The following is a 27,525-nucleotide window of genomic DNA, read 5'->3' on the forward strand; positions in this document are numbered from 1 at the left end:
TTTCCAGGGCTTCCTTTCCATTTATTTCTTTACTTTTCTCCTTTCTTCTTCATTTCTTGCTCTATATCCATTTCCAGCAATTTCTCCTCTCTCCCTGGGTCCTGCCCTCCCATCCATGTCCATTCTTGTCCCTCTCTGCCCTTCCCTCCTCCATCCATAGCCAGCAATCCTCCTCTCTCCCCTCCCCTCCATTTCCAGCAATTTGTCCTCTCCCTGGGCCCCCATGTCCATCCTTGTCCCTCTCTGCCCTTCCCTCCTCCATCCATAGCCAGCAATCCTCTCTCCCCTCCCCTTCCCTTCCAGCAATTTGTCCTCTCCCTGGGCCCTGCCCTCCCATCCATGCCTCTCTGCCCTTCCCTCCGCACCCTGGGGCCTTTAAATCTTTTACTTCCAGTCGCAGCAGCGTCAGTGAAAGCGGAGCGCTGCCGACGTCTCCCTTCCTTTGCGCTCTTGGTTCCCTCAGTGTCCGCCTTCTTCTGACGTCAGAAGAAGGCGGGACACTGAGGGAACCAACGAGTGCAAGGGAAGGGAGACGTCGGCAGCAGTGGCGTAGCTAGGGTAGTTGACACCCGGGGCCGGTCATTGTTTAACACCCCCCCCCCCCAAATCCAGTACTAGGCATACCGAGAATACAAAACACTCACGACCTATAGAGCAATTTTACCATACCATAAGCAGTCGTTTCTACGAGTCACACAAGGAAAAGGAAAGCATCTTAAACACTACAGTCAGCACTAGAACATCAATTCACCTATTGTAAAACGAAACCAGACAGAATAGTACAGATCGTAGATCCTGCACAGTCAATGCCAACTGAAAGCCATGTCTTTTTCAAACACAGATACACCCTAATCCACTATAGGATAAGTAATCATAAACTTTCTATTTAGACAAAAATTAAACTGAACCCCCGATGCCAGACTCTGCATACAATGCAACACCACAGAAACAGAAAATGTCCCCTAGTACTGTGCAAAATATAAAGACAGCAGATGTAAATTTGAAAAAACTAACAAATACCAATCACCACTTTACAAATTAACAAATAGAAATAAAACAAATACAGAAAATAAAATAATACCATTTTATTGGACTAATACATTTAGCTTCCAGAGGCCAAAATCTCCTTCCTCAGGTCAATACAGTATAGTGCTGTTACAGTATGCTATCCTGATCTGAGGAAGGGGGTTTTGTTCTCTGAAAGTTAAGTCAAAATGTATTAAAATTAGTCCAATAAAAAGATTACCTTATTTACATGTTCTATTTATAAACATTTATTAACACAGCTAAAATACTATATCCTAAAGCAAAATAATAAAAATATATATTTACAGTTTGTCTTTGGTTTCTGCTTTCCTTATCTTCTTTTCACCGTCTTCCTTCCATCCAGCATCTGTCTTCGCTCTCTCTCTGCTCTCCAGTGTCTGCCCTCTCTAATGTCCCTTCCATCCACATCTGCCCTCTATTTCTGCTCCTTCCATCCACCATCTGCCCCAGTCTGCCATCTCTCTCTCCCCCTTCCATCCACCATCTGCCCTCTCTCTCTCCTTTCCCTCTAGCATTTGCCCTCTATCTCTGCCCCCTTCCATCCACTGTCTGCTCTTTCACTCCCTTCTATCTACTGTCTGCCCTTTCTCTCTGCTCCTTCGATTCACCATGAGCCCTCTCTCTTTCCCCCTCCCATCCATTCAGGGTCTGCCCTCCCTCTCACTCCCCATTCCATCCAGGATCTATCCCCCCTCTCTCACTGCCCCCTCTTTTCGGCTCCCAGTTCCCACCTGCGGCTGCCCCTAGTTCCAGATCCATTGATTCTCCCATCCACCCCTGCCCCAGGCATGACCCCATTCTCCCTCCTGCTCACTTTTCAGACCCCAGTTCCAGCTCCATGCCCCTTCTCCCATCTGTCTCCCACCCAGTCCCTTCTGCCCATCCGAGTCCCCCTCACCCCATCTGTCTCCCACCCAGTCCCTTCTGCTATCCAAGTGCCCCCACCCTCACCCCATCATCTGTCTCCCACCGTCCCTTCTGCCCATCCGAGTCCCCCTCACCCCATCTGTCTCCCACCCAGTCCCTTCTGCTATCCAAGTGCCCCGCACCCTCACCCCATCATATGTCTCCCACCCAGTCCCTTCTGCCCATCCGAGTCCCCCTCACCCCATCTGTCTCCCACCTAGTCCCTTCTGCTATCCAAGTGCCCCCCACCCTCACCCCATCTGTCTCCCACCCAGTCCCTTCTGCCCATCCGAGTCCCCCTCACCCCATCTGGCTCCCACCCAGTCCCTTCTGCTATCCAAGTGCCCCTCACTCTCACCCCATCTGTCTCCCACCCAGTCCCTTCTGCCCATCCGAGTCCCCCTCACCCCATCTGTGTCCCACCCAGTCCCTTCTGCTATCCAAGTGCCCCCACCCTCACCCTATCATCTGTCTCCCACCCAGTCCCTTCTGCCCATCCGAGTCCCCCTCACCCCATCTGTCTCCCACCCAGTCCCTTCTGCTATCCAAGTGCCCCACACCCTCACCCCATCATATGTCTCCCACCCAGTCCCTTCTGCCCATCCGAGTCCCCCTCACCCCATCTGTCTCCCACCCAGTCCCTTCTGCCCATCTGAGTCCCCCTCACCCCATCTGGCTCCCACCCAGTCCCTTCTGCTATCCAAGTGCCCCTCACTCTCACCCCCATCTGTCTCCCACCCAGTCCCTTCTGCCCATCCGAGTCCCCCTCACCCCATCTGTGTCCCACCCAGTCCCTTCTGCTATCCAAGTGCCCCCACCCTCACCCTATCATCTGTCTCCCACCCAGTCCCTTCTGCCCATCCGAGTCCCCCTCACCCCATCTGTCTCCCACCCAGTCCCTTCTGCTATCCAAGTGCCCCACACCCTCACCCCATCATATGTCTCCCACCCAGTCCCTTCTGCCCATCCGAGTCCCCCTCACCCCATCTGGCTCCCACCCAGTCCCTTCTGCTATCCAAGTGCCCCTCACTCTCACCCCATCTGTCTCCCACCCAGTCCCTTCTGCCCATCCGAGTCCCCCTCACCCCATCTGGCTCCCACCCAGTCCCTTCTGCTATCCAAGTGCCCCTCACTCTCACCCCATCTGTCTCCCACCCAGTCCCTTCTGCCCATCCGAGTCCCCCTCACCCCATCTGGCTCCCACCCAGTCCCTTCTGCTATCCAAGTACATAAGTACATAAGTACATAAGTAGTGCCATACTGGGAAAGACCAAAGGTCCATCTAGCCCAGCATCCTGTCACCGACAGTGGCCAATCCAGGTCAAGGGCACCTGGCACGCTCCCCAAACGTAAAAACATTCCAGACAAGTTATACCTAAAAATGAGGAATTTTTCCAGTCCATTTAATAGCGGTCTATGGACTTGTCCTTTAGGAATCTATCTAACCCCTTTTTAAACTCCGTCAAGCTAACCGCCCGTACCACGTTCTCCGGCAATGAATTCCAGAGTCTAATTACACGTTGGGTGAAGAAAAATTTTCTCCGATTCGTTTTAAATTTACCACACTGTAGCTTCAACTCATGCCCTCTAGTCCTAGTATTTTTGGATAGCGTGAACAGTCGCTTCACATCCACCCGATCCATTCCACTCATTATTTTATACACTTCTATCATATCTCCCCTCAGCCGTCTCTTCTCCAAGCTGAAAAGCCCTAGCCTTCTCAGCCTCTCTTCATAGGAAAGTCGTCCCATCCCCACTATCATTTTCGTCGCCCTTCGCTGTACCTTTTCCAATTCTACTATATCTTTTTTGAGATACGGAGACCAGTACTGAACACAATACTCCAGGTGCGGTCGCACCATGGAGCGATACAACGGCATTATAACATCCGCACACCTGGACTCCATACCCTTCTTAATAACACCCAACATTCTATTCGCTTTCCTAGCCGCAGCAGCACACTGAGCAGAAGGTTTCAGCGTATCATCGACGACGACACCCACTCTCACCCCATCTGTCTCCCACCCAGTCCCTTCTGCCCATCCGAGTCCCCCTCACCCCATCTGTGTCCCACCCAGTCCCTTCTGCTATCCAAGTGCCCCCACCCTCACCCTATCATCTGTCTCCCACCCAGTCCCTTCTGCCCATCCGAGTCCCCCTCACCCCATCTGTCTCCCACCCAGTCCCTTCTGCTATCCAAGTGCCCCACACCCTCACCCCATCATATGTCTCCCACCCAGTCCCTTCTGCCCATCCGAGTCCCCCTCACCCCATCTGTCTCCCACCCAGTCCCTTCTGCCCATCCGAGTCCCCCTCACCCCATCTGGCTCCCACCCAGTCCCTTCTGCTATCCAAGTGCCCCTCACTCTCACCCCATCTGTCTCCCACCCAGTCCCTTCTGCCCATCCGAGTCCCCCTCACCCCATCTGTCTCCCACCCAGTCCCTTCTGCCCATCCGAGTCCCCCTCACCCCATCTGGCTCCCACCCAGTCCCTTCTGCTATCCAAGTGCCCCCCACCCTCACCCCATCTGTCTCCCACCCAGTCCCTTCTGCCCATCCGAGTCCCCCTCACCCCATCTGGCTCCCACCCAGTCCCTTCTGCCCATCCGAGTCCCCCTCACCTCATCTGTCCCCCACCCTCGCCCTGCCTCGTCTTCTCCCTGCCACCCGTCTTTAAAAAGAAATTGCCGACGCGATAGCGAGCACAGCACCTCGTGTGCAAGTAAAAGAAGCGAATCCGATCATCTCATTGGGCCTTCCTTCACTGTCCCGCCCTAGAGGAAATAGGAAGTTGCGTCAGAGGAGGGCGGGACAGTGAGGGAAGGCCCAATGAGATGATCGGATCCGCTTCCTTTACTTCCACACGAGGTGCTGCGCTCGCTATCGCGTCGGCAAATAAATTTAAAGGGCTGGTGCGGGGGGGGGGTGCCAGGATGAAGAGCAGCGGGAGCGGCGGCACCCCCCTTTCTGGTGACACCCGGGGCGACCAAAAGATTTAAAGGCCTCGGCGGGCGAGGGTAAGCACCGCGGCGGCGCCCTCCAGAGGTGGGCGCCCCCCTGCGGCGCTTACCTCGCTTACCGCATCGGCACGGCCCTGCTCAGATACTTTTGTCTGGAGATGCCACTGGTAAGAGCCATGTTCTACTTGTATATATAAGGAGTAAAGCTCCAACAAGTAAATTTTTACATTTTGAAGGATGAACACAGTGCCTTGGGGGTCTTAGCATAATTAGCTCCTCAGTCAGTCCTTTCAAGCTGTAGTGAAAATGAGCACTTTGCAGAAGCATATGCATACCTCGAGGTGCAAAAGATTATAGGAAAATATTTTTAACTACATCTATTCCCATTGTAAAATGGGAAATAACACATTTTTTGGCGCACCCAAAATGTGCCACCTTTTAATCTATGCATTTCTATATGTAAATAGTGGCATTCTGAAATTGCCATTTACATGTGCACACAGTCTACACATGCCATACATACCTACCTATGTATCTGTATATAATAGCCTCACAAAGCCTATCAGAATCATAGCTAAAGTGTAGCTGTATACATTTTCCTCTGTAAACGTAAGGGGTGAAGTTTATTTTATAAGCTACATATATATGTCATGACTCTGCCTATGCTCCACCAGTACGACCCCCCCCCCCCCCCAAACACACTTACTTGTGGGTCACATAAAAGTACGCACCATCTTGAGACCAAATATACTTTTCACTCACAATCCATAGGGTTTTATGCACATAAAAGAGGGTTTACACATGAAACACCCCATAAATTGCTATATGGCTAAAATTTATCTTTCCTTAATGGAGCAAGCTTAGAGTTGTTCTGGAGGTGGTGGTTGAAGTTATATAGACAGTGCTAAATTTTGGCCACTCTTAGCATAACCCTTTCTGTGTGATGTTATATGTGCATATTCAGCAGCTAGACTTTTTCATTCACCGTTGTCTTGTATGGATAAATTGTTTGTGCTGAAAATTGATATCATGGTATATGATAACTAATGCAGTTCTTATTTTTAGGGTGATCCAGGAGTTGGAGTGAGGGGGCCTCCAGGTCTACCCGGACCCCCAGGGCCTCCTAGACCTACCTCTAAACATGACAAATTGGTAAGTTCATGTAATAGAAGTAATAGACCTGCATAGTTGCTACATAAACCAGAAGTCTGATACATGCTATGACTCACCATGGGTCTCATAATCCCTGCTACCAGACTAATCTCTCTCCACTATTACAGCTTTATGTACTACAAATTAAGGACATTTTTCCAGTAGACATGTGGAGGTTATTTCTATAAAGGAATGCTTATTTTTAGGCATATAGAATGCACCTGTTTGGAGACTATCCTATAAAGAAAACTAGTTGCCTACTTTTCATTATAGAATACTATTGTATTAGGTCAAAAATATGCCTGTATTTTATGTATGATCATTTACCGTGATAGTTATAGATAGATCATTGGCCGTGGATAGTTACACGAGACTGAACAGCTGCAGAGATAAGTTTGAATTCTACATTAAAAGTCTGGTGAAGTCTAGCAAAGTAAAATCAAGGTTTAAGAGGAGGTTTTTATGCCCGTGATGAGTGAGGGGGCTCCTTAAGGTTGACTTAGCTTGAAAGCAGTTAACAATGGAGTGACCCAATACCTTTCGAGGCTTTTCCTCCTGATATCTTTTGAGGCTTTTCCTCCATATTTTGTGAGTATCACCACATTGAAAAATAGTTAATGGATCATATTATGCTGATGTGTTAGGATAATAGTGTGATCCTTTTCCAGCTCTGTGTGTATATATTGATCATTTACATCAGCCATAGAGCTGGTGTAAATGCTTGCACTTAGATTCATAAAGAACATATATACATTATGAGGGGCATTTTCGATATGACATCGAAATTCAATTTTGGCTGTTTTGCAGAAAAGTCCAAAAATCCAGTAGTGAACTTGGCCATTTTCAAAATAGAAAAACATCCAACTTTGTTTTGAAAATGGCCATTTGCTAGACGTTTTTGTAACTAGGGGTTAAAAAAAATATTTTTTTTCTATTGGTTTCTCTGTAAAAACAGTAATTAAAATGGAGAGTAAGTTGTGCTGGCCAACATTCCATTGGTTAGCAGTGTAATTTGGAATGAAAAAGGCTGGGGAGTGCTCGGAATGGCAAGCCAAGGCTGGGTTTCCTAGGAAACGGGTGTTAGTGGCATTTTAGAGATGAGCTTGCTGCTTTGAAGGAGAAGGATGTTGTGTGAGTGAGCTCTGAGTGGGAATTAAGAATTGTAGTATAATTGAGAGGGAAAATAGGATTGTCAGGATTGAAATGTGGGAATGAGTATGAAAAAATAGGGTAGTAGAGGAAGAGTGTAAAGGAAGTCTGAAGTAAAGTGAAGCTGTTTGATGATTGATAAAGGTTAAAGCCTAAGGGTGAAGGGGATTGAATGAGGAAAAGGGGAGAGTTACTATAGGTTAGAAGTGAAAAAGGGGGGAAAACATTTCTTTTAGGATTCAAAAAAGAGGAAAATGAGTCTATTGGAGTTTCTCTTATCCTAAGCATCAAAAAAGATATGGATAGAATGTTTACTTTCTGGGTGGAGAGAAAGAATCGAGCAGAGTGAGTGACAGCAAAGCACTGCAGCGCTTAGAATAGGGAACTGCAATACAGAATAGGTGTGTAGAAGGGAATATTCAATTAATTTTATTTTAATTAGAAAAGTTGGTCACAGTATTGATACCCTGATTAATATCTCATGAAGGTTGCTGAAAATTTATAGGAAGACAGGGTTTTGTCTCCAGTTATTTTTTGTTAAGTGTGAGGTGTAGCAAGAAGACTGCACGGCTGAGAAGAACAACTATTTCGGAGAAAAGAAGGGCCCCATCGCAAGAAAGATTCCGTGGACCCTACAGCTAAGTACCACTGCAATAGAAAGAGGAGTGAAGGAGTGCATTAAAAATAAAACTGTATAGGAATATACTTACCTAGAGTCTCCCGGGAGTGAAGATCTTGGAAATACCTGCAAAGAGAAAGGGAAACAACGAATCAAATTCTTGATAGTAACATTGATACAGATTCAAAGTGACAAGTTGAAGAATGAGAGAGAACTAAGAAATAATACTTATTTGATCGCTGTTGGGTTTGCTGATTGCAGAGGGATGTCCTGTAAAAGAAAAGAATGATAATATGTTAAAAAGTTATTCTTTTGTTAAGGTGATTAAAGAGTGAAGGGAACGGGTACAAGAGACCAAAGTTTACTCATTATTGTTGATTAGTGGGGTTTAAATTTAGAATTATATTGTCATAACACAAATTCAAATGATATATAATTGTTAGTTGTGTTTCCTAAATAAGATACAAACAAAAAGATTATTTACATCACAACTGAAGAAATGTTTTAAATAAATGTTTCTTAATTATACATAGACTCTAAGTAATTCTTGTGGTCATGTTTGTTATCCTAAACAGGGTAAAATCCTAAAAATTAGTTTACTTTTCCTCACCTATCCTTCGAGGGTAGGTAACGTGGTTAGTTTCTGTAGCTTGCCCTTCATTCCTGTGTGGTGGGTCCAAGGAGTTGCCACGGCTACTAACATCTGGCTACTTGGAACCCTGTTCCTGATTACATCTCACACAGGTGTGAGTGGGTACCTGCTACATTTTTATGCTCAGTGCATCTATTTTTTAGGACCATTTTGGGGGGAAAAACAGTCCAAAGGAAAAACGTACAAAAACAAGCCGTTTGGAAGACTAGCCATACAAACATCTCAGCAGAGCAGTGGGGCACCCCAGGGGACACTCCAGTGGACTTCACATAAAAGGTCCTAGGTACACATCTTACTGTTACCCCCTTATATTATATGAGTACTCCAAAACTCATCAAAAATCTACTGTACACCAATAATTAAGGTGTGAGGAAGTAGATTACTTGCAAAGGTTATTAAGAACAATCTGATTACTGCATTAGCTTGAAAAGTGTCTGTTTGAAGCAGTCCCCTTAGATTCAAAACTATATAGAGAGGAAAGGTCCCACTTAACTTTCAGGCAGAATGAAAAAAAAGCTAACTTTATCAACTAGTCTCCATACCCCTTTCCCCTTAGTTTTAAAATTTGAACTTTGTACCACAGCATTAACAGCCTCTAGCAGGCATAGCATGGCCTAGTTCAGTCTTAGGGAAAAAAAAAAGTAAAAAAGAGAGAAACAAGCATTATTAATTAGTTTCCATAGTGGACAACCCTTTTCCTATAGTTTTAAACTGAAACTTTCTCTAGCAGTAGACCCTTTTTCCATAGTTTTAAAATGAACCCTTTTCTAGAGGTGGAAACGTAACAGCCAACGGACATTAAAAAGGATAGTAGTAAAACTCAAGTTTTGTTCTAAAAGACAGTTATTTTCTTTGGCTGTTGAAGAGGTAGCACTGCTACCGACCTGAATTAGATAGTAATTAAGGTGTGAGGAAGTAGAATATTTGCAAAGGTTATTAAGGGCAATCTGATTTCTAAGTTAGCTTGAACTTTCTAACACAACTACAACATTAACAGATAGCCTTTAGAAGACACAGCAGGACCTAGTTTAGTCTTCAGTCCCACCCACCCTAGCATAACTCTTCATTTATAGTCAGTTATTTTAATTAGTATAGCAAGGGAATGAGAAGGGTGCTATCCAGTCTTTTGCATTGAATGTCACATGTATGATTATCCCCTGTTGGTGCGCAGTGTATGTGCCCGATGAAAAGAGCTTCAGCATATGGGTCCGTTCTCTTGAGGCTAGAGTAGGAGACTTGGTGGAGGTGAGGGAGACAGAGAGGTACATAGGAGACCTACAAGGATGTTGTAGAGAAGTTCCACCTCCAGTTTGGCAGCCCCTGTGCTGCCTTGGAGGAGGGAGGACTTCTGGAAGGAGAACATCACCCTGGTGAAGTAGGAAGTACTCCTGTAGCCAGGACCTGCCCTCCAGGGGATGCACTATCGTCTCACACTGAGGATATGTCTCCATGAACTTCTGCCCAGGCAAGAAGGGTTAGGACATCCGATGTAATTGGTGATTTGATCATTAGGTGTGCAGATAGCTGTGTGGCTGGTGGACATGAGGATCGCCTGGTCACTTACCTGCGTGATGCGAAGGTGGCGGACCTCACATGTCACCCAGACAGGATCTTAGATAGTTCTGGGAAGGAGCCTGCTGTCTTGTTACACGTGGTTACCAATGACATAGGAAAATGTGGGAGGGAGGTTCTGGAAGACAAATTTAGTTTCTTAGGTAGAAAGCTGGTCCAGATCCTCCAGGGTAGCATTTTCAGATATGCTCCTCTTTCCATGTGCAGGACCTAAAAGGCAGGCAGAGCTCCGAAGTCTCAAAGCGTGGTTGAGACGATGGTGCAGGGTGAGGGATTTAGATTTGTTAGGAACTGGGTGACATTCTGGGAAAGGGGGAGACTGTTCCGAAACAATGGACTCCACCATAACTGGGATGGAACCAGGCTACTGGCACTAACTTTTAAAAAGGAGATAGAACAGCTTTTAAACTAGAATTGGAGGGAAAGCTGACAGTCGCCCAGGAGCGTATGGTTCGGTGTGGAGTATCCTTGAAGGCTACTATTGAAACAGTAGTATAACAGAGAGAGGGAGCAAAGCACAACAAAAGCCAACAAACACAACAAAAAGCACCAAGGGCCTCCAAAGAAAAGGGATCAAGTCTTTAATGGTATACATTGATGAAACAATACTTAAATGGGACAATTTAAGTATTGTTTCATCAACGTATACCATTAAAGACTTGATCCCTTTTCTTTGGAGGCCCTTGGTGCTTTTTGTTGTGTTTGTTTACTATTGAAACAGGACATTTAGGGAATCTCAGTAGAGACATTTCAACAATGCTGAAAGTAAGCCAGGTGCACTTAATGAGACAGCAGGATAAAGGATGCACATTTTCCCCTTCAACTTTTAGATCCAAGGGAAAACACAATTTGAAGTGCCTGTTTACAAATGCTAGAAGCCCAAAAAATTCAATTCTATTCAATTTAGGTCTTATATACTGCTAATGTCTCATGTTGAGGGTTCAGTGTGGTTTATAGAATTAGTGGGACAGCAGTTACAGATTTATAAGTAACATACTGGATGAATATATTCTTATTGATTAGATATAGTGTTATAAAGTGTTATATGGTATGATTATAGTTTGAATTAAATGTTTCTAAGCTTCATAGGGGATCGGTGAGTATTATATTTCAGTAGGTTTTTAGCTTCTTCTGGAAGCTGAGGTAGTTGTTCTCTGCTCTCGTAGTCAGAGGGAGTGAGTTCCATAATGGAATCCCTGGCACTGAGAAGAGCAAATTAAAAATCTTCTGAGATCAGACTCCCTTGTGAAATGGAGGGGCTAGGCTTAATTGTTCTTTTAGTCTGTTGAAGTGAACAATACAAATAGTTGAGATGTTGATTAGGCATGTAGGTTGATATAGGGTATGAATGATAGGGAGGAGTCAAGGATGACTCCAAGCACTCTGGCTTTTGATTCAATTGGGAAGGTGGTAGTTGGTAGTGTTATTGAAGCTGGGACCTCAGCTCCTTGATTCCGGAACCAGAGAATCTTCGTCTTTTGAGTATTCCACCAGTTTATTTACGCAGATGACATAACCATCTATATCCCTTTTAGAAAGGACTTAAGCGAAATTGGCAAGGAAATCAGACTTGGTCTACATACCGTACTTGCTTGGGCTAGCTCATTTAAATTAAAACTCAACACTGAGAAAACTCATTGTCTTATTCTCTCCTCTCTTTATAAGTTCAAGCCAACAACCTTAGTCACTCCTGAACTTTCTCTACCAATCTCAGAGATTCTACGACTTTTAGGTGTAATTGTCGATAGAAACTTAACGTTGGAGCAGCAAACAAACTCAATCACTAAGAAAGTATTCTTCTCACTTTGGAAACTGAAAAGCATTTAACCATATTTCCCAAGAGATGTATTCTGCAATTTAGTTTGCTCATTAGTCTTAAGTCACCTTGATTACTGCAATGGTATATACGCAGGGTGCGAAGCTCTGCTTCATACCAAACTTCAAACCGCCCAGAACACAGCTGCCAGACTGATTTATGGTAAATCGAGGTTTGAAAGTTCAAGACCACTGCATGAGAAACTGCATTGGCTTCCTATCAAGGACCGGATAACTTTTAAAGTTTGCATCCTGGTGCATAAAATTCTCTACGGTGAAACTCCAGCATATATGGATGCCCTTATCAGCTTACCACCTAGGAACTCTTCCAGATCGTTGCGCATGTACTTGAATCTTCACTATCCAGCCTGTTGTGGCATCAAGTATAAAACCGCCTACGCATCCACCTTTCCTTATGTTAGTGCTCACTTGTGGAATGGATTACCAAAACCTGTCAAATCTATTCAAGATCATTTGGCATTCCGAAAATCTCTAAAGACCCTAATTATTTGGGAAAGCTTACGCTGCAGACCCGCCTAGCATCTCTAACTTCTGAACTGCTGCAGACGTTACAACATATTGAATTCTATTACACTTTCTCCTTTTTCACTCCTTTGCTGTTACTTGCTTCTCTTTACTTCATTGATTTTGATTGTTAGGTACATTGATGTATGTTTTTTTGCAGACTGATGTAAGCCACATTGAGCCTGCCCATGGGTGGGAAAATGTAGGATATAAATGCTATAAATAAATAAATAAATATTCAGTTTCAGCTTGTTTTCCAGAGCCCAGGTCTGAATGGTGTGCATTCTGTTTGTTACCAGTCTGCTTTAATCTTGATGTGATGTCATCAGCATATGATAGTAATAGTTCTCCTGAATCCAAGTGTATGGAGCTAAGGGAAGACATGAAGTTGAACAAGATAGGGGAGCGTGTGGGCCCTTGAGGAATCCCACATTTTGGAACCCAGTATTTGGAAAGCTTTTGTTTTGTTTCACTGAGTAGCTTTGGTTTGAAAGGAATTTGTTGAACCATTTGAGGACTGGTCTAGTTATTCCAATCCTGTTCAGACATTCCAGTAGCATTACGTGATCCACTGCATTGAACGCTACTGAGATATCAAACTGAAGTAGTAGAACCTGATCCCCTTTGCCTAGGTGGTGTTTGATGTATGTTGTTAGTACTAAGAGAGGGGTTTCAGTGCTGTGTGTGGCTCTGAATCTGAATTGAGACTGATGTAATGTGGAGAGCGTGTCCAGATATTTGGAGAATTGTTTACTAACATATGATTCAAGCATTTTTGTAAAGAATGGTATAATCGCCACCGAGTGATAATTTGCTGCAGAAGCTGTGTCTAACCCTGACCCCTTTAATAGTGTTGCGAGGATGATTTTGCCCATGTCTGAGGGAAGAGAGCTAGAATTTAGTAGTCCGTTAAGGCATTGTGTTAGTCATTGAGCCACCTCTGATGGGGTGGTTTGGAACAAGAATTCTGTACAGTGGTCTAGGAAGCAATGTGAGAATGAGCATTTTAGTAGTAGTGATTTTACATTTTTAGTTGATAGTGGTTGGAAGGATTCCCATAGTTGATTTGCTTTAATTCCCTGGCTAGAATCTAGGGTGGAGTAGGCTCCTAAGTCATAGTCTTTTAAGTTTGTTTCTTTTGGATTGCATTTGGCTAGGTCAACTCTAATTTGATTGACCTTGCTTTTAAAAGTAGTCAGCTAAATCTTGAGCGGAGGGACATGTTTGTTGCTCTTGTCAGGAGAGTGGATAGAGGTTAGGGTTCTAACTAGGGTGAATATTTTTTTATTGTCAAGGATATCCTGGCCCACTAGGGTGCTGTAGTATTTGTGCTTGGAGTCAGTTACTTTATGTTTGTAGTGGTGAAAGGAGAGTTTCCATTTGGATCTGTCATCCGTAGCTTTGCTTTTTCTCCATTTCTTTTCAAGGTTTCTACAGTTTTGTTTTAGTTGTGATAGCTCTTTCGAGAACCAGGGTGATTTTCGGGTTTCTTTGACCTTTTTGGTAGTAGCTGATGCTATTTTATCCAATGCTGTTTTGACTTTGGTGTCCTAGTCCAGTTTTTATAGATTCTTCCATGGGGCTTTCAAGGGTAAGGGAGTTTTTTTTTTCAGCTCATTCCAGAAGCTGTATTCATGGTTTTTCCCTTTGTTGGTTATTAGCTTAACAGGGTGATGGTTGGGGTGGTTTGTTAGGCAGATATTGATGGTAAAGTCCAGTTGGAAATGTTCGGACCATGGTATAGGCTTCCATGTGGATGATCCAATTGGAAAATAAGATGGGAGAGTTAAAATCTATAGCACTAAATGATGAGGTAGATATAATAGGCATCTCACAGACTTGGTGGGAAGAGGACAATCAATGGGACACTGTGTGAACAGGGTATAAATTGTATCACAATGATAGAGAGGATCAAATGGGGGGGGGGGGGGTTATATTATTTGTTAAAGAGGAAATTGAGTCAAATAAACATCCCAAATGAAACAGATAGCAATGTGGACTCCTATTATAGATAGAAATTCCATGTGTGAAGGGAAGGAGTATTCTTGTAGGGCTGTGCTATTGTCCGCCGGGACAGAATGAACAGAGAAATGAAGAAATGTTTACAGAGATTAAGATAGCTGGCAAATTGGGCAACATTTCAATTACCCCAATACTGACTGGATAAATGTTACATCAAGGAGTGCCAGGGAGATACAATTTCTAGATGTAATAAGCGACTGTTTCTTTCAGCAACTGGTCCAGGAACCGACGAGGGGAAACCATTTTGGATCTTGTCCTTGGTGGCGTGCAGGGCATAGTGTGAGAGGTGGTGGTGTTGGGTCCCCTGGGAAACAGCGATCATAACATGATCACATTTGAGCTACTATCTGGAATGAACCCACAAAGGAAATCTACTGTAGCTGCATTTAATTTTTGAAAGGGCGACTATTAATAAAATGAGGAAAATGGTTAAAAAGAAGCTAAAAGGATCAGCTGCAAAGGTTAGGACAATAAATCAGGTGTGGACGTATTACAAAAATACCATTTTGGAATCCCAGACCAGATGCATTCCACGTATTTGCAAAGGTGGAAAGAAGAGGAAATGACAGCTAGCGTGGTTAAAAGGTGAAGTAAAAGAGGCTATTACAGTGAATAGATTGTCTTTTAAAGAATGGGAAAAGGACCCAAATGAATAAAATAAGAAGCATTATAAGCACTTGCATGTCATATGCAAAGCATTAATAAAGAAGGCTAAAAGATAATATAAAAAGAAACTTGCCACAGAGGCTAAAACTCACAGTAATAACTTTTTCAGGTACATCAGAAGCAGAAAGCCTGCAAGGGAATCCGTGGGACCGTTAGATCATGAGGGAGCAAGAGGGGCATGCAGAGAAGACAAGGCTATAGCAATCTTTACGGAAGAAGATGAAAGACATCTCCTTGTACCGGAAATGGTTTTCAAGGGTGATGATGCAGAGGAAACTCAAAGAAATCTCAGTGAACCTGGAAGAGGTACTGAGCCAAATTGACAAATTAAAGAGTAGTAAATCACCTGGACCAGATGGCATACATTTTAGGGTACTCAAAGAAGTCAAGCATGAAATTGCTGATCTGCTGTACTGTCTTTAAAATCGTCCATAGTACTTGAAGATTGGAGGGTGGCCAATGTGATGCTAATGTTTAAAAAGGGTTCAAGGGGTAATCTGGGAAATTACAGACTGGTAAGCCTGACCTCGGTGCCGGGCAAAATAGTGGAAACTATTATAAAGATTAAAATTACAGAACACGTAGACAAACGTGGTTTATTGGGACAGAGTCAGCCAAGGGAAGTCTTGCCTCTCTAATTTGCTTCATTTCTTTGAAGGTGCGAATAAATATGTAGATAAAGGTGAGCCATCTGATGTAGTGTATCTAGATTCTTTTGTTCCTCATGAGAGACTCCTGAGAAAATTAAAGAGTCATGGGATAGGAGGCAAGGTTCTGGTGTGAATTAGGAATTGGTTATTGGACAGAAAACAAAGGATAGTGCTAAATGGTCATTTCTCTCAGTGGAGGAGGGTGAACAGTAGAGTGTCGCAGGGATCAGTACTTGGACCGATGCTATGTATTATATTTATAAATGATATGGAAATCTAAACAGCAAGTGAGATGATTACATTTTCAGATGGCACAAAACTATTCAAGGTTGTTAAAACACATGCAGACTGTGAAATATTGCAGGAAGATCTTAGGAAATTGGACGAATGGACATACAAATGGTAGATGAAATTTAATGTAGAGAAATGCGAGTTGATGCACATTGGAAAGAATAATCTGAATCATAGTTACCTGATTCAAGAGTCCACCTTGGGGGTCAGCACTCAAGAAGAAGATCTAGGTATTGTTGTAGATAATATGCTGAAATCTTCTGCTCAATGTGCGACAGCAGCGGCCAAAAAGGAATTATTAGGAAAGGGATGGTGAATAAGACCAAAAATACAATAATGCCTCTGTATCACTCCATGATGCAACCTCACTTTGAGTATTGTATTCAGTTCTGGTCGCCGTATCTCAAAAAAGATATAGCGGAATTTGAAAAGGTTCAAAGAAGAGTGACCAAATGATAAAGGGGATAGAACTCCTCTCATATGAGGAAAGGCTAAAGAGGTTAGGGCTCTTCAGCTTGGAAAAGAGATGAATGAGGGGAGATATGATTGTGGTCTACAAAATCCTGAGTGGTGTAGAACGCGTAGAAGGGAATCGATTTTTTTTACTCATTCCAAAAGTACAAAGACAGGGGGACACTAATGACTTTACATGGAAATGCTTTTTAAAAAGATTTTTCACTCAACGAATAGTTAAGCTCTGGAATTCTTTTCTTGAGGATTTGGTAACAGTGGTTAGCTTGTCTTGGTTTAAAAAAAGGTTTGAACAAGTTCCTGGATGAAAAGTCCATAGTCTGCTATTGAGACAGACATGGAAAGCAACTGCTTGCCCTGGGATTTGTAGCATGGAATGTTGCCACAATTTGGTTTCTGCTAGGTACTTGTGACCTGGCTTGGCCACTGTTGGAAGTAGGATACTGGGTAGATGGACCATTGATCTTACCCAGTATGGCTACTCTTTTGTTATGTTCACTACAGTAGCCCTTCAGTCTGCAGGTGACACCTATATGTAGATATAGTAGGTTTTTGGTGGGTTTTCAAGGGCTTACACATTCCACCACAAGTGTACCAGTTATTGAGATATGGGACTGGGTCCCCTTCTCTACAGTGCACTGCACCGACCATTAAGCTACTCCAGGGACCTGCTTGCTTCTCTAATAGGACTGGCCATAGCATCTGAATCTGTCTTAGGGCCTGATATGTAGTGTTTTTCACATCTTTGGAGGTTGGGAGGGGATCAGTGACCACTGGGGGGAGTAAGTGGAGGGTCATGCCTTAATTTCTCCTGTGGTCATCTGGTCTTTAGGGCACCTTTTTTGTGACTTGGTCGTGATTGAAACAGGTCTAGACCAAAACATCTAACTTTTAACCCTGGACATTTTTGCTTTGTTCCAGTAAGGCAGTAAAACATCTGAGTTATGGGAACACCCAAATTCCACCTCCCCAACTCTCGCCCCCTTGTGATTTGCACACATTGCAGGGGAAAATGTCTCAAATCAGAGTTTTGAAAATCTGATTTGAAAATTGGGTCAAAGTAAAAATCTGCTTGGACAGTATTTAGGGGATTGAAATATTAACAACAAATGGCTTGAAGTTTGAACAGTCAGCCAGACATACCCTTTCAATATTTACCCTGAGCTTTTGTCCTCCATAGAAAAAGAAAGGGAGAAAATCTTTTATGCCATTTTTGACACATTTTTCTCTTTTGAAAATATGCATCCACCTGCAAAGTATATGCCATTGAATATTAGTGTATAGTTATACAATAGTGTATAAAAAGGTCACTTGCACACATATATGTCAGCATACACCTGTATATGACTAAAATATGTGCATTTACCCATGTTCTTGCCACCTAAGTCTAGGTGACTCCTTATGGAATTACCCCCAAAGGGCTATCTGTTAAAGATTTTCTTCCTTTATTTTTCAATGGAGAGAAAAAAGGTCGGGGTAAATATTGTAAGGGTATGTCTGGATTTTTTGGAATCAAGAAGGCGACAAGAGTGGAAGTTGGGTCCTGCAGCTCCTGAACTTCTCACAAGCGCCTTGACGAAGGATTAATTTCTCTGACCTAGCGATGGGGAAGAGAAAAGGGAAAACAGCAGTTCCTACCTCCGTGGTTCCGCAGTCAACTCCCACCTCACGCCAGACGATTTTGGAAAGTTTTCAAGTCGGGGCCCCTGGAGAACGGACACCCACTTCGAATGACTCAGCCCTTCCGAGGACCGAGTGCAGCATTGAGGGAATGACTTTGAGTCCTCCCTCCCATACTGCACCTCCGCGACCCGGAGGCGATTTGCTACTTGCGGGGTCACAACGTATGGAGGCCTTGGAATCTCCCAGACCCTCAGCGTCTTTTGAAGGAGGACTCACAAGTACTTCTACCCCGGGCAAAGGGACAGCGATGCAGGACTCTGTTCGAGAACCTGCTTTAATTGCGCAGGAGATCGGAACCGTGAGTACCGGAGGGTTAAAGAGACCTGCAGTAGTTACTATGAATGCGTTATGGGACGCCATCCAGGGGGTGAATAACACTTTGCTTTTGATGAATACCTCAGTTAAAGACGAAATAACTGATTTTAAAAAATCTAATCAGATATTTTCTGAACAAATTCAAGAGCAGAATGTTAAGACTTTAAAAATCGAAGGAGAAATTGAGAAATTACAAAATCTTATAGAGGCTTTAATTAAAGAAAGAGAGGTCCAGGACAGAAAGTTAGAATATCTTGAAAATAATGGACGAAGAAACAACTTGAGATTTTTAAATTTTCCGAAATCTCCCTTGGATATGCTTAAAAAATATTTCAAGGATGTATTGGGGATTCCGGGGGAGGCTTACCCCCCCCCCCCCCCATAACGAGAACCCAATGCATTACAGGAATAACTGGATTACCTAAAGATAAATCACAGGCAGCTCCTTCCAATGAATTGAATTTGACAGAGTTCTTGGAAACTTCTCTTGATCTTATTTCCGAAAGGACAACACTATTGGTAACATTCGCACTTGAGCCTGATCGTAATAATATTCTACGGTCATATTTCAGGCATATATATGACTTATTTATGGGACATAAGATACAAGTTTTCCCTGATTTGGCGAATTTTTGATGTATAAATCTAGGGTTTTAAAGTTAGGTGGTACCTTTATTTTGAAATTTCCTTGTAGGTGTTGTATTACCTTTGATCTGGTTAACTACCTTTTTTTTTTACCCTAAGAAATTGCTAGATTTTATTGAGTCAAAGGGAAAAAGTGTTGCGCCTTTGGAGTCGAACCCGTAATTAAGAGAATGCTGTTAAAAATCGGCTGTGGATGCACGTATCTCCCGCCCGCTGATTAGTTTATAATTATAAATATTTTTCCTATGTTATGATTTCTTAGTTCTTGATTCACAACGTTGTGGACAAATGTTATGAAAATTTTTCCTTTAAAGAAGTATGGGTATTATGTACTACCTAACAGTGCTTAATTCTGAAATTGCCGCTACATTTATCTTTTATAGATATAAATGTAAAATTTAATAAATAAAGATTATTAAAAAAAGAAAGGGTATGTCTGGCTAACTTCAAACTTCAAAACATTTGTAGTTAATATTTCAATCCCTTTTACTCCCTGTTGACCAGCTAAATATTGTCCAAGCAGATTTTTACTTTGACCTAATTTACTTGGAGAAATATAATGTGGATGAGAGGGTTCCTGGAATATATTCAACATTTATTTGTTTGTTTAGTTTGGTTTACCCTTCGGGCCAAAGGTTCAACAAAAAGTGGTTTGCAATATGGTTTTGTCTGCATGATCCTGGAGTACTGTGTCAAAATCACCTATGAAAATGACTGTTATTGTCTGACACAGAAGCTCTCTGGACAAAGTAAAGTTTCCAGATGATTTAACCAGCTTAGGCATCCATCAGGTACATCAGAAGCAGAAAGCCTGTGAGGGAATCTGTGGGACTGTTAGATCCTGAAGGAGCAAAAGGAAGGACAAGGCCATAGCGGCAGGGCTGCTGAGAGACTGAGTGGGGCCTGGGGCAAGGGCACCTCCACCCCCAAGGATTGCCCCTGCCTTCCCCCAATTGCTACCGCTGTTACCTCCCTCTCCTGATCTCAGGCCACCGGCACCGCAGTCCCCAGTCTCCACCTACCTACCCTCAGCTCCCTTCTGTCTGTCATCCGACCACCTTCATTTAAAAAAAAAAAAAAAATCTAAAAATCGGCAGCGCAATGCCTTCTTCGTGAAAGTGGCAGATCGCCTCAGGTGGGCTTTCCCTCACTGTGTCCTGCTCTCCTCTTATATAAACTTCCTATTTCCTCGATGATGGGACACAGTAAGGGAAGGCCCGCCCGAGGCGATCTGCCACTTTCACTCAGAAGGCGCTACGCTGTCAATTTCGAGATTTTTTATTTTAAATTAAGGCAGTCGGATGGCAGACAGAAGGGAGCTGAGGGTAGGTAGGTGGAGACGGGACTGCGGTGCCAGCGGCCTGGGAGCAGGAGAAGGGCGAGAGACGCCGGGCCCTCCTTGGAGTCCCGGGGCCGGGGAATTTTGCTCCCCACCCCCCACCCCCTCGGCAGCCCTGCATAGTGGAGCTATCCTTTAGCATAGTGATTTTCTTAAGATTTTCTTGTGTTAATCTTATTCCTAATTCATTAAGAATTTCTGTCATATTGCTTCCCACATTTACAAATATCTTCTTCGTAAATCCAGCACTAAATGTACTGGATTGCGACGGTGCTGGGAGGAAGACTTGCAGTGACCTATTTCTGGCAAGCTGTGGGAATTGCTTTGGAAGTCCCTTTTCAGGTGCTCTAACTCTTCTACCACCCCGTAGTCTATGTATTTCTTTATGCATAGATCCCTTTGGACGCCGTATAAGTTGCATGTTATTGATTCCTCTAGTCCAGATGTCTGTTGGTCTTGCCACTCCCAAACGGGTACTCTCAGGCATCTTATATTTGATTGTGTGTGCCTTCGCAAGTTCTGGTCAGAAGTCTGGTCACAGCTGGTAGCCATTTTTCCCCTCCCTGGCTCCATTTCTTATCCATTTGTGATTCTTCGGGAGCAGTTCTTTGGGGGTCTGCTGACTCCTAGTGAAGGGGCTCTTGTTAGTGCCATGGTCTCTTTGGCATTGAAGGTGATCTTCTCCCACTGGAAGTCCTTGCACCAGGCCACTTATCAGGAATGGTGGAACTTATTGCTCCAAATGTACAAATTCGAATTACATCTGGCGAAGAAATCTTCTCGCTTCGCTTCCTACAGGGAAAAATGGCTGCCACTGGTATCTTATTTTGCTTCGGTATAGAGATAAGCACTGAGTTTGATGTATTTTGTGGCCTATGCATGCTCTATGTCTGGATTTATATCCTCCAGCCCCCCCCCCTTCCCTTTTTTTTCTTTCTTCTTCTCCACCTCCTCTTTCTTCCCCTTTTCTTAATGTGATTCTAGTTGTGAATAGTTGCTTCTTGAATGTGAGCTCCAGTTTTGTCATGATTTGTAAATGTTGCTTGTTGTACTGTGGTGAGCTCCTGCTTCTTAAACTTGAAAAAAAAAATTTTCTAGCATGGAAAAATCAGTGGTAAAACCACTGTGCTTTAAAGGGTTGTGCAGTGAGCATTTAAAATACTGACAAATTCCTCCTGTATAAAAACAAAAGAAAAACACACTAAATCTTTATGCCAACTCAGAGCTGGTGTCAAGATGCATTGTGAGAAGAAAAGGGTATTGAGAGGTGTCCAATTATTCGCTCTCCCCCTTCTTCCCAGCTATCCCTGACATTCCCTAACCCAACCCACAAAATTTTCCTGATGGCCCAGTGAGCCTGGCTATCTGGTTCAGAGCATCCCTGGACCAGTGAACCTCTAATGCTTGTAGAACTACCCCCTCCACCAAATCTTGGAACATTGTACTTATATTTACTTGGTCCAAGGAGTTATCCAATGTCTTCTTTCCATTCCTGCCACCATCTTGGGAAATAGTAGTGTCTAACCCTTTGCGAAGCATCAGGGTGCACCTCTAGTAGATCTGCCAAGTATGGCAATTCCTTCCTTGTTGCTGTCTTCCAGGACCAAGTATATATAATTGATTTGGGGGCTGTGGTTTACCACTGTGGAGGGTCTCTGGTCAAGGACCTTCCTGTGGCAGTTGCTTACCAGCCACCAAAAGCTTTTGTGGTATGGGTCCAGGGAGTCCATCCAGCTTTTCTTTTTGTTTTGTTTTATTGTTGCTCTAACTGTCTAATTGCCAGTGCAGAGTCAATTCCTGTTCATATACTCATGATATGACAAATAGCTGCATATTACCACAGCAGTATGGAAATTACCCCTCCCTGGACACAGAGTTTGCTCAATATTGGGGGTGCTTAAGCACCCACAGAGCTGACATCTGTGTTGTCAGTAATGTTATTTTTTTAGCACATGTGTTAGAACATTACGATGAAGCTTAGCAAAGCATTCTAATTAAATGTAATGTTTACTTTATTAAGGATTCATATGGGTATGTAATGAAAACAGTCTTCTCCCCTAACACACAGTTTCTCCCTAACATAATCTCTCTTTCCTGCCTCTTCCCACCCATACCCCCTTTTCCCAATACACAACTTTCCTCACTTTCTTCTTACCTTGTCAGGAGGCCAGCTGCTAGTGCTCCTTTCAGAACAATTGTTATTCTTATGATTTTTTTGCAAGTCACTTAACCCTCTATTGCTTTAGATACAAACTTAGGGCCCTGTTTACAAAGGCATGCTATCATTTTTAGTGCGCACTAACAATTAGTGCGTTCTAACCGTGTAGACGCCTATAGGAATATTATGGATATACTCAGTGCACACTAATTTTTAGCCTGTGCTAAAACAGCCAGCGTGCCTTTATAAACAGGGCCCTTAGATTGTAAGCCCTCTAGGGACAGAAAAATGCCTACTGTACCTGAATGTAATTTGCCTTGAGCAACAACTGAAGGCAGCTCCTTGTGACTCTGGGCAAATCACTTAACCCTCCATTGCCCCATGTAAGCCGCATTGAGCCTGCCATGAGTGGGAAAGCACGGGGTACAAATGTAACAAAAAAAAAAAAAGACAGGATCTGTCCCGTCTGTGGCCGTGACAACCCTCAGACTTACCCTGTTTCTGGGAGTCAGTGTCTGTGCTGGCTTCTGCTTTTCTCTGTGTCTGTGTCTGTCTTAGGTTCTCTCTGGCTCTGTGTGCTGATTGCCCTACTGAACCTCACCTGTGTGGGCTTTGCCTCTTCCAAGATGGCTGCCGCCTCCTCCTCTTTGCCAGTATCCAAGATGGCTTCCGCTGTTCCTTCCTATGGGCTGACTGCTCTGTGTGTCAAACCTCTGTTTGGTTGCAAGGTGATTGCTGCAGCTGTGGCTCTGGTGTTGAGGGGCTTTATTAATCACTTAGAGACTACAGTCGTGGCCTTTGCATCTCATCTAAAGGTCCTGGTGTATAGAGTGCTCTGTACACAGTTTCAGTGTTTGCTCTGTGTGAGTTTCTATGTTTGACTAGCTAGCTTAGGCACCGTGTGGCTTGTAGCCTGTGCATAGCTCTGCTAGTTCTCTGTGTTTGTTTCCAGTGCATGACTAGTTAGCTTAGGCACCGTCTGGCTTGTAGCCTGTGCATAGCTCTGCTAGTTCTCTGTGTTTGTTCCTAGTGTTAGACTAGCCGCCCTTGCTAGCCACTATCCCAAGACTGTGTTTGTTCCTAGTGTTAGACTAGCCGCCCTTGCTAGCCACTATCCCAAGACTGTGTTTGTTCCTAGTGTTAGACTAGCCGCCCTTGCTAGCCACTATTCCAAGACTGTGATTGTTCCTAGTGTAGACTAGCTAGCTTAGGCACCGTCTGGCTTGTAGCCTGTGCATAGCTCTGCTAGTTCTCTGTGTTTGTTCCTAGTATTAGACTAGCCGCCCTTGCTAGCCACTATCCCGAGTCTGTATTTGTTCCTAGTGTTAGACTAGCCGCCCTTGCTAGCCACTATCCCAAGACTGTGATTGTTCCTAGTGTAGACTAGCCAGCTTAGGCACCGTCTGGCTTGTAGCCTGTGCATAGCTCTGCTAGTTCTCTGTGTTTGTTCCTGGTGTAGACTAGCCAGCTTAGGCACCGTCTGGCTTGTAGCCTGTGCATAGCTCTGCTAGTTCTCTGTGTTTGTTCCTGGTGTAGACTAGCCAGCTTAGGTACCGTCTGGCTTGTAGCCTGTGCATAGCTCTGCTAGTTCTCTGTGTTGGTTCCTAGTGATAGACTAGCCAGCTTAGGCACCGTCTGGCTTGTAGCCTGTGTATAGCTTTGCTAGTTCTCTGGGTTTGTTCCTATTACTTGACTAGCCAGCTTAGGCACCGTGTGGCTTGTAGCCTGTGTAAAGCTTTGCTAGTGTTCTGCGTTTGTTTCCAGTGCATGACTTGTTAGCTTGGGCACAGCTTAGTTGTTAGCTGGTGTATAGCCTTCCAAGTCTCCTGAGTTTGCTCTGTGTATGTTCCTGTGTATGACTGGTTTGCCTGGGTATAGTGTTCCTATTAGCCTGGGTACAGTTTACTAGTCATTGTGTTGAATCCTGCTGACTGCCAGAACCCGGACAGTCCCTGCTTGTCTGCCTTGCCTTCGCCTAGGTGCCAGGGGGCACTCCTGGATCTTCATTCCTGCTGTTCCTGTAAGTCCTACCGGCTGCCAGAACCTGAGGGCTCAACCCTCGGGGAAAGGCAGTCAAGTGTAGGTGAAGCCTAGGTCCAGGGTGTTCCAGTTCCGTGGGTTCCGCTCCAGTGTGTTCCAGTCTAGCGGGTTTCACTCCTGTATGTTCCAGTCCAGTGGGGCCACTCCAGTGTGTCCAGTCCAGCGGGCCCCACTCCAGTGCGCACCCGTCCGGTGCGTTCCAGTTCCGAGTGTTCCGGTGTAGAACTCCAGTCCGGGGTTCCGGTCCAGTCTTGTTTCATCTCTACCTGGAGGGTGATCTTGCCTGCCACTGCCGCTCCACGGTAGTGGCCTATGGACTCACAAACCCCGTGCTCCCGAGGAAGAAGCCTGAAAGTATGCCAAGGTCCTCGAGAGCGCGGCAAGCGCGAGAGACGCGACAGGATCTAAATTCAGAATCCCTTCTCTTTCCTTTTAGCGCTGCATAGCACTCAGTGAATGTGAGTTGTATGGTGACATAACTCCTACGTCAGTCTTGTGAAAATAGTATAGAAGTTTAGGAACTATGTGGCACAAAATCACTGAAAGCTGCTCAATTTAGATAGTAACAGAATAACTGGAAGCGCCATCAACAGCAAGCCTCCAAAGAAAACAGGATGGGCATACGTATCAAGGGTAGAGATAAGGAGCTGCACTTAGTCTGAATTAATAAAATGTGAGTTAAAATATGCACACAATTTATATAACTCATGTTAAGACATTTTTTTAAACACCTGATGGACTTAGCTAATGAAATGCTTAGTGTTTCAGGATTTAAAAAGATCTTCATTAAGTAAATATGTGTGCTAAACACAAGTTAAAATGTGTTAACTTTGCATATATTTATCCACCTACTCACCTAATTATCCCTTGCCCAACTTTCCTTAATGGTCCCTACATACTTATCAATGAAAATGAGAGCTGCCACCCGCTGTTCTTTGTATGCTCCTGGCATAGGTGCCAACTCTGTGGATGCTTGAGCACCCCCAATAATGAGCTAATTTCTTCATTGTATCCAATAAGGGCTAAATTGTTAAGCACTTCCAATCATTTTGAAAAGTTGGCTCCTATGGATCCTTGCTGCCACACAGGAGACTCGGGAAAGGAGAGACGGTGGGGGGTGGAAGATCTAAAGTGGGTAGAAATGGGTAGAGGGGTCATGGTTTCATGTCAGGAGGTCTCTTGCTTGGGATTCTCAGGTCATAAGATCTGTAGCTTGGGGCTCCCAGATCAGAAGCTCTCTAGCTTGTGGTTCCAAGGGCAAGGTGTCTTGTTTCTTACCACTTCTTTTTTTTTGCAGTTCATTAGGCATTGATAGGTGTTTATTGGCTTCCCTTGGGCAGTTGAGGTTTCACATTATTTCATTTTTTCAATCTAGCCAGCAAGGTGATTTCCCACTGACAGGTATTGGCAAAAATTGTTATCGTTATTAGAGACTTGATATTTTGCCCCCCCCCCCCTTTTTCATTATAAATAATCTTATGCTCAGTGTGCCTGAATGTAACTCGTCTTGAGCTACTACTGAAAAAGGTGTGAACAAAAATCCAAATAAATAAAATTAAAAATAATTTTATAATAGCCTATTTATGTGCATAAATCAGTGTTTTACATGCAAAAATTGTTTATAAAATTACCCTCCACATGCCCGGTTCATAAAGGCAAATGTATACATATACTCTTGGTTTGTTTTTTGTTTTGTTGTTTTATAAAATACACACATCACACCTCTGCCCTTGCTCTGCCCAAACTACCGCCCTTCTCCCCTAGCCATACAATTTTATAAAAGCCATTTTCCATGTGTAAAACATGCTTTAAAATGCATGCAACTTTTAAAAATTACTCCCATTCTGTAGCTCTTTCAATTCCTTTGCTTTTTGTCTTTCAAAGTCTTGTGTTGTATTAAACATACTGCTACTGCACATACGCAGGGAATGATATGCTGTTGGATATCAGATAATATTCCTCGTAATTATGGATGCATTTGTCTGACATCAAGCCTGTCATTTCTTTCAGACCTTTATTGACATGGAAGGTTCTGGTGGTGACTTGGAAAGCATACGGGTTAGTATTTCATTATTTAAAAAAATTATATTTAAAAAGTATTTTCTGTGGTACTGAGGATTCTCCATGGCCCGCTTATTTGAGAGTATAAACATAAAATATTGAAATAAAAATTCACTATGATTTTCTGACTGGGCTATGCTCTGCTAAAATGCCTTTTTTTCTCCAGGATGGGGCTGATGATACTACCACTTGAGATTCTCTTGGGAATGATACTGGTTTGTTTTTGGCCTTGTTTCCAGTTCTAGGGCTGGGTGTGCTGAATCCAGGGTCTGTCGCTATTTGAAATGGAGCGGGCTATACTTAGGATTTTTTTCCTATCAGGACCAAGGCTGGCTGTACTCTGTGTCCTGGGTCTTTCAGTCTCAAATTTGGAGCTAACATAGCTATCTTTGGGTTAGTGATGCTGAAGTATGGTGAGACACCACCCGTCCACCCCACCCTATACCTTTGGAATATATGCGGAATACGAAATGGTAATGGAACGGAGCGAAATACATCTTAATGGATAGAGTCCCCATGAGATGTATGCATCTTCTGACTGTCTTGATAACAAGCTAATGAATAATTTTAATTATCTTTAGGGTCCACCAGGTTTACCTGGTCCTCCCGGGCCCCCAGGTGTTCCAGGATTACCAGGAGAACCAGGAAGATTTGGAATGAACAGTACAGATATTTTGGGACTTCCAGAACTACTTAGCAGAGAGAGTGTTCATGGACTTCAAGGACCCCCAGTAGGTATCTTAGTCACATAAAAAGTGTTTGTGTAGCATGCTTATTAAATATGAG

General features: G+C 43.8%; 1 protein-coding gene across 1 annotated transcript in view; it reads left to right on the forward strand.

Moving 5' to 3' along the window:
• COL18A1 (collagen type XVIII alpha 1 chain) overlaps positions 1 to 27,525 on the forward strand; it is a 782,170-nt gene that overhangs the window by 424,887 nt on the left and 329,758 nt on the right. Inside the window, exons 11-13 of the mRNA XM_030210084.1 lie at positions 5,980 to 6,066; positions 26,689 to 26,736; positions 27,321 to 27,470. Coding sequence (XP_030065944.1) covers positions 5,980 to 6,066; positions 26,689 to 26,736; positions 27,321 to 27,470 — 285 coding nt within the window. The remainder of the gene's footprint in view (positions 1 to 5,979; positions 6,067 to 26,688; positions 26,737 to 27,320; positions 27,471 to 27,525) is intronic.

This window comes from Microcaecilia unicolor, chromosome 7 (assembly GCF_901765095.1).
Source record: "Microcaecilia unicolor chromosome 7, aMicUni1.1, whole genome shotgun sequence".
NCBI classification, from domain to species: Eukaryota; Metazoa; Chordata; class Amphibia; order Gymnophiona; family Siphonopidae; genus Microcaecilia; species Microcaecilia unicolor.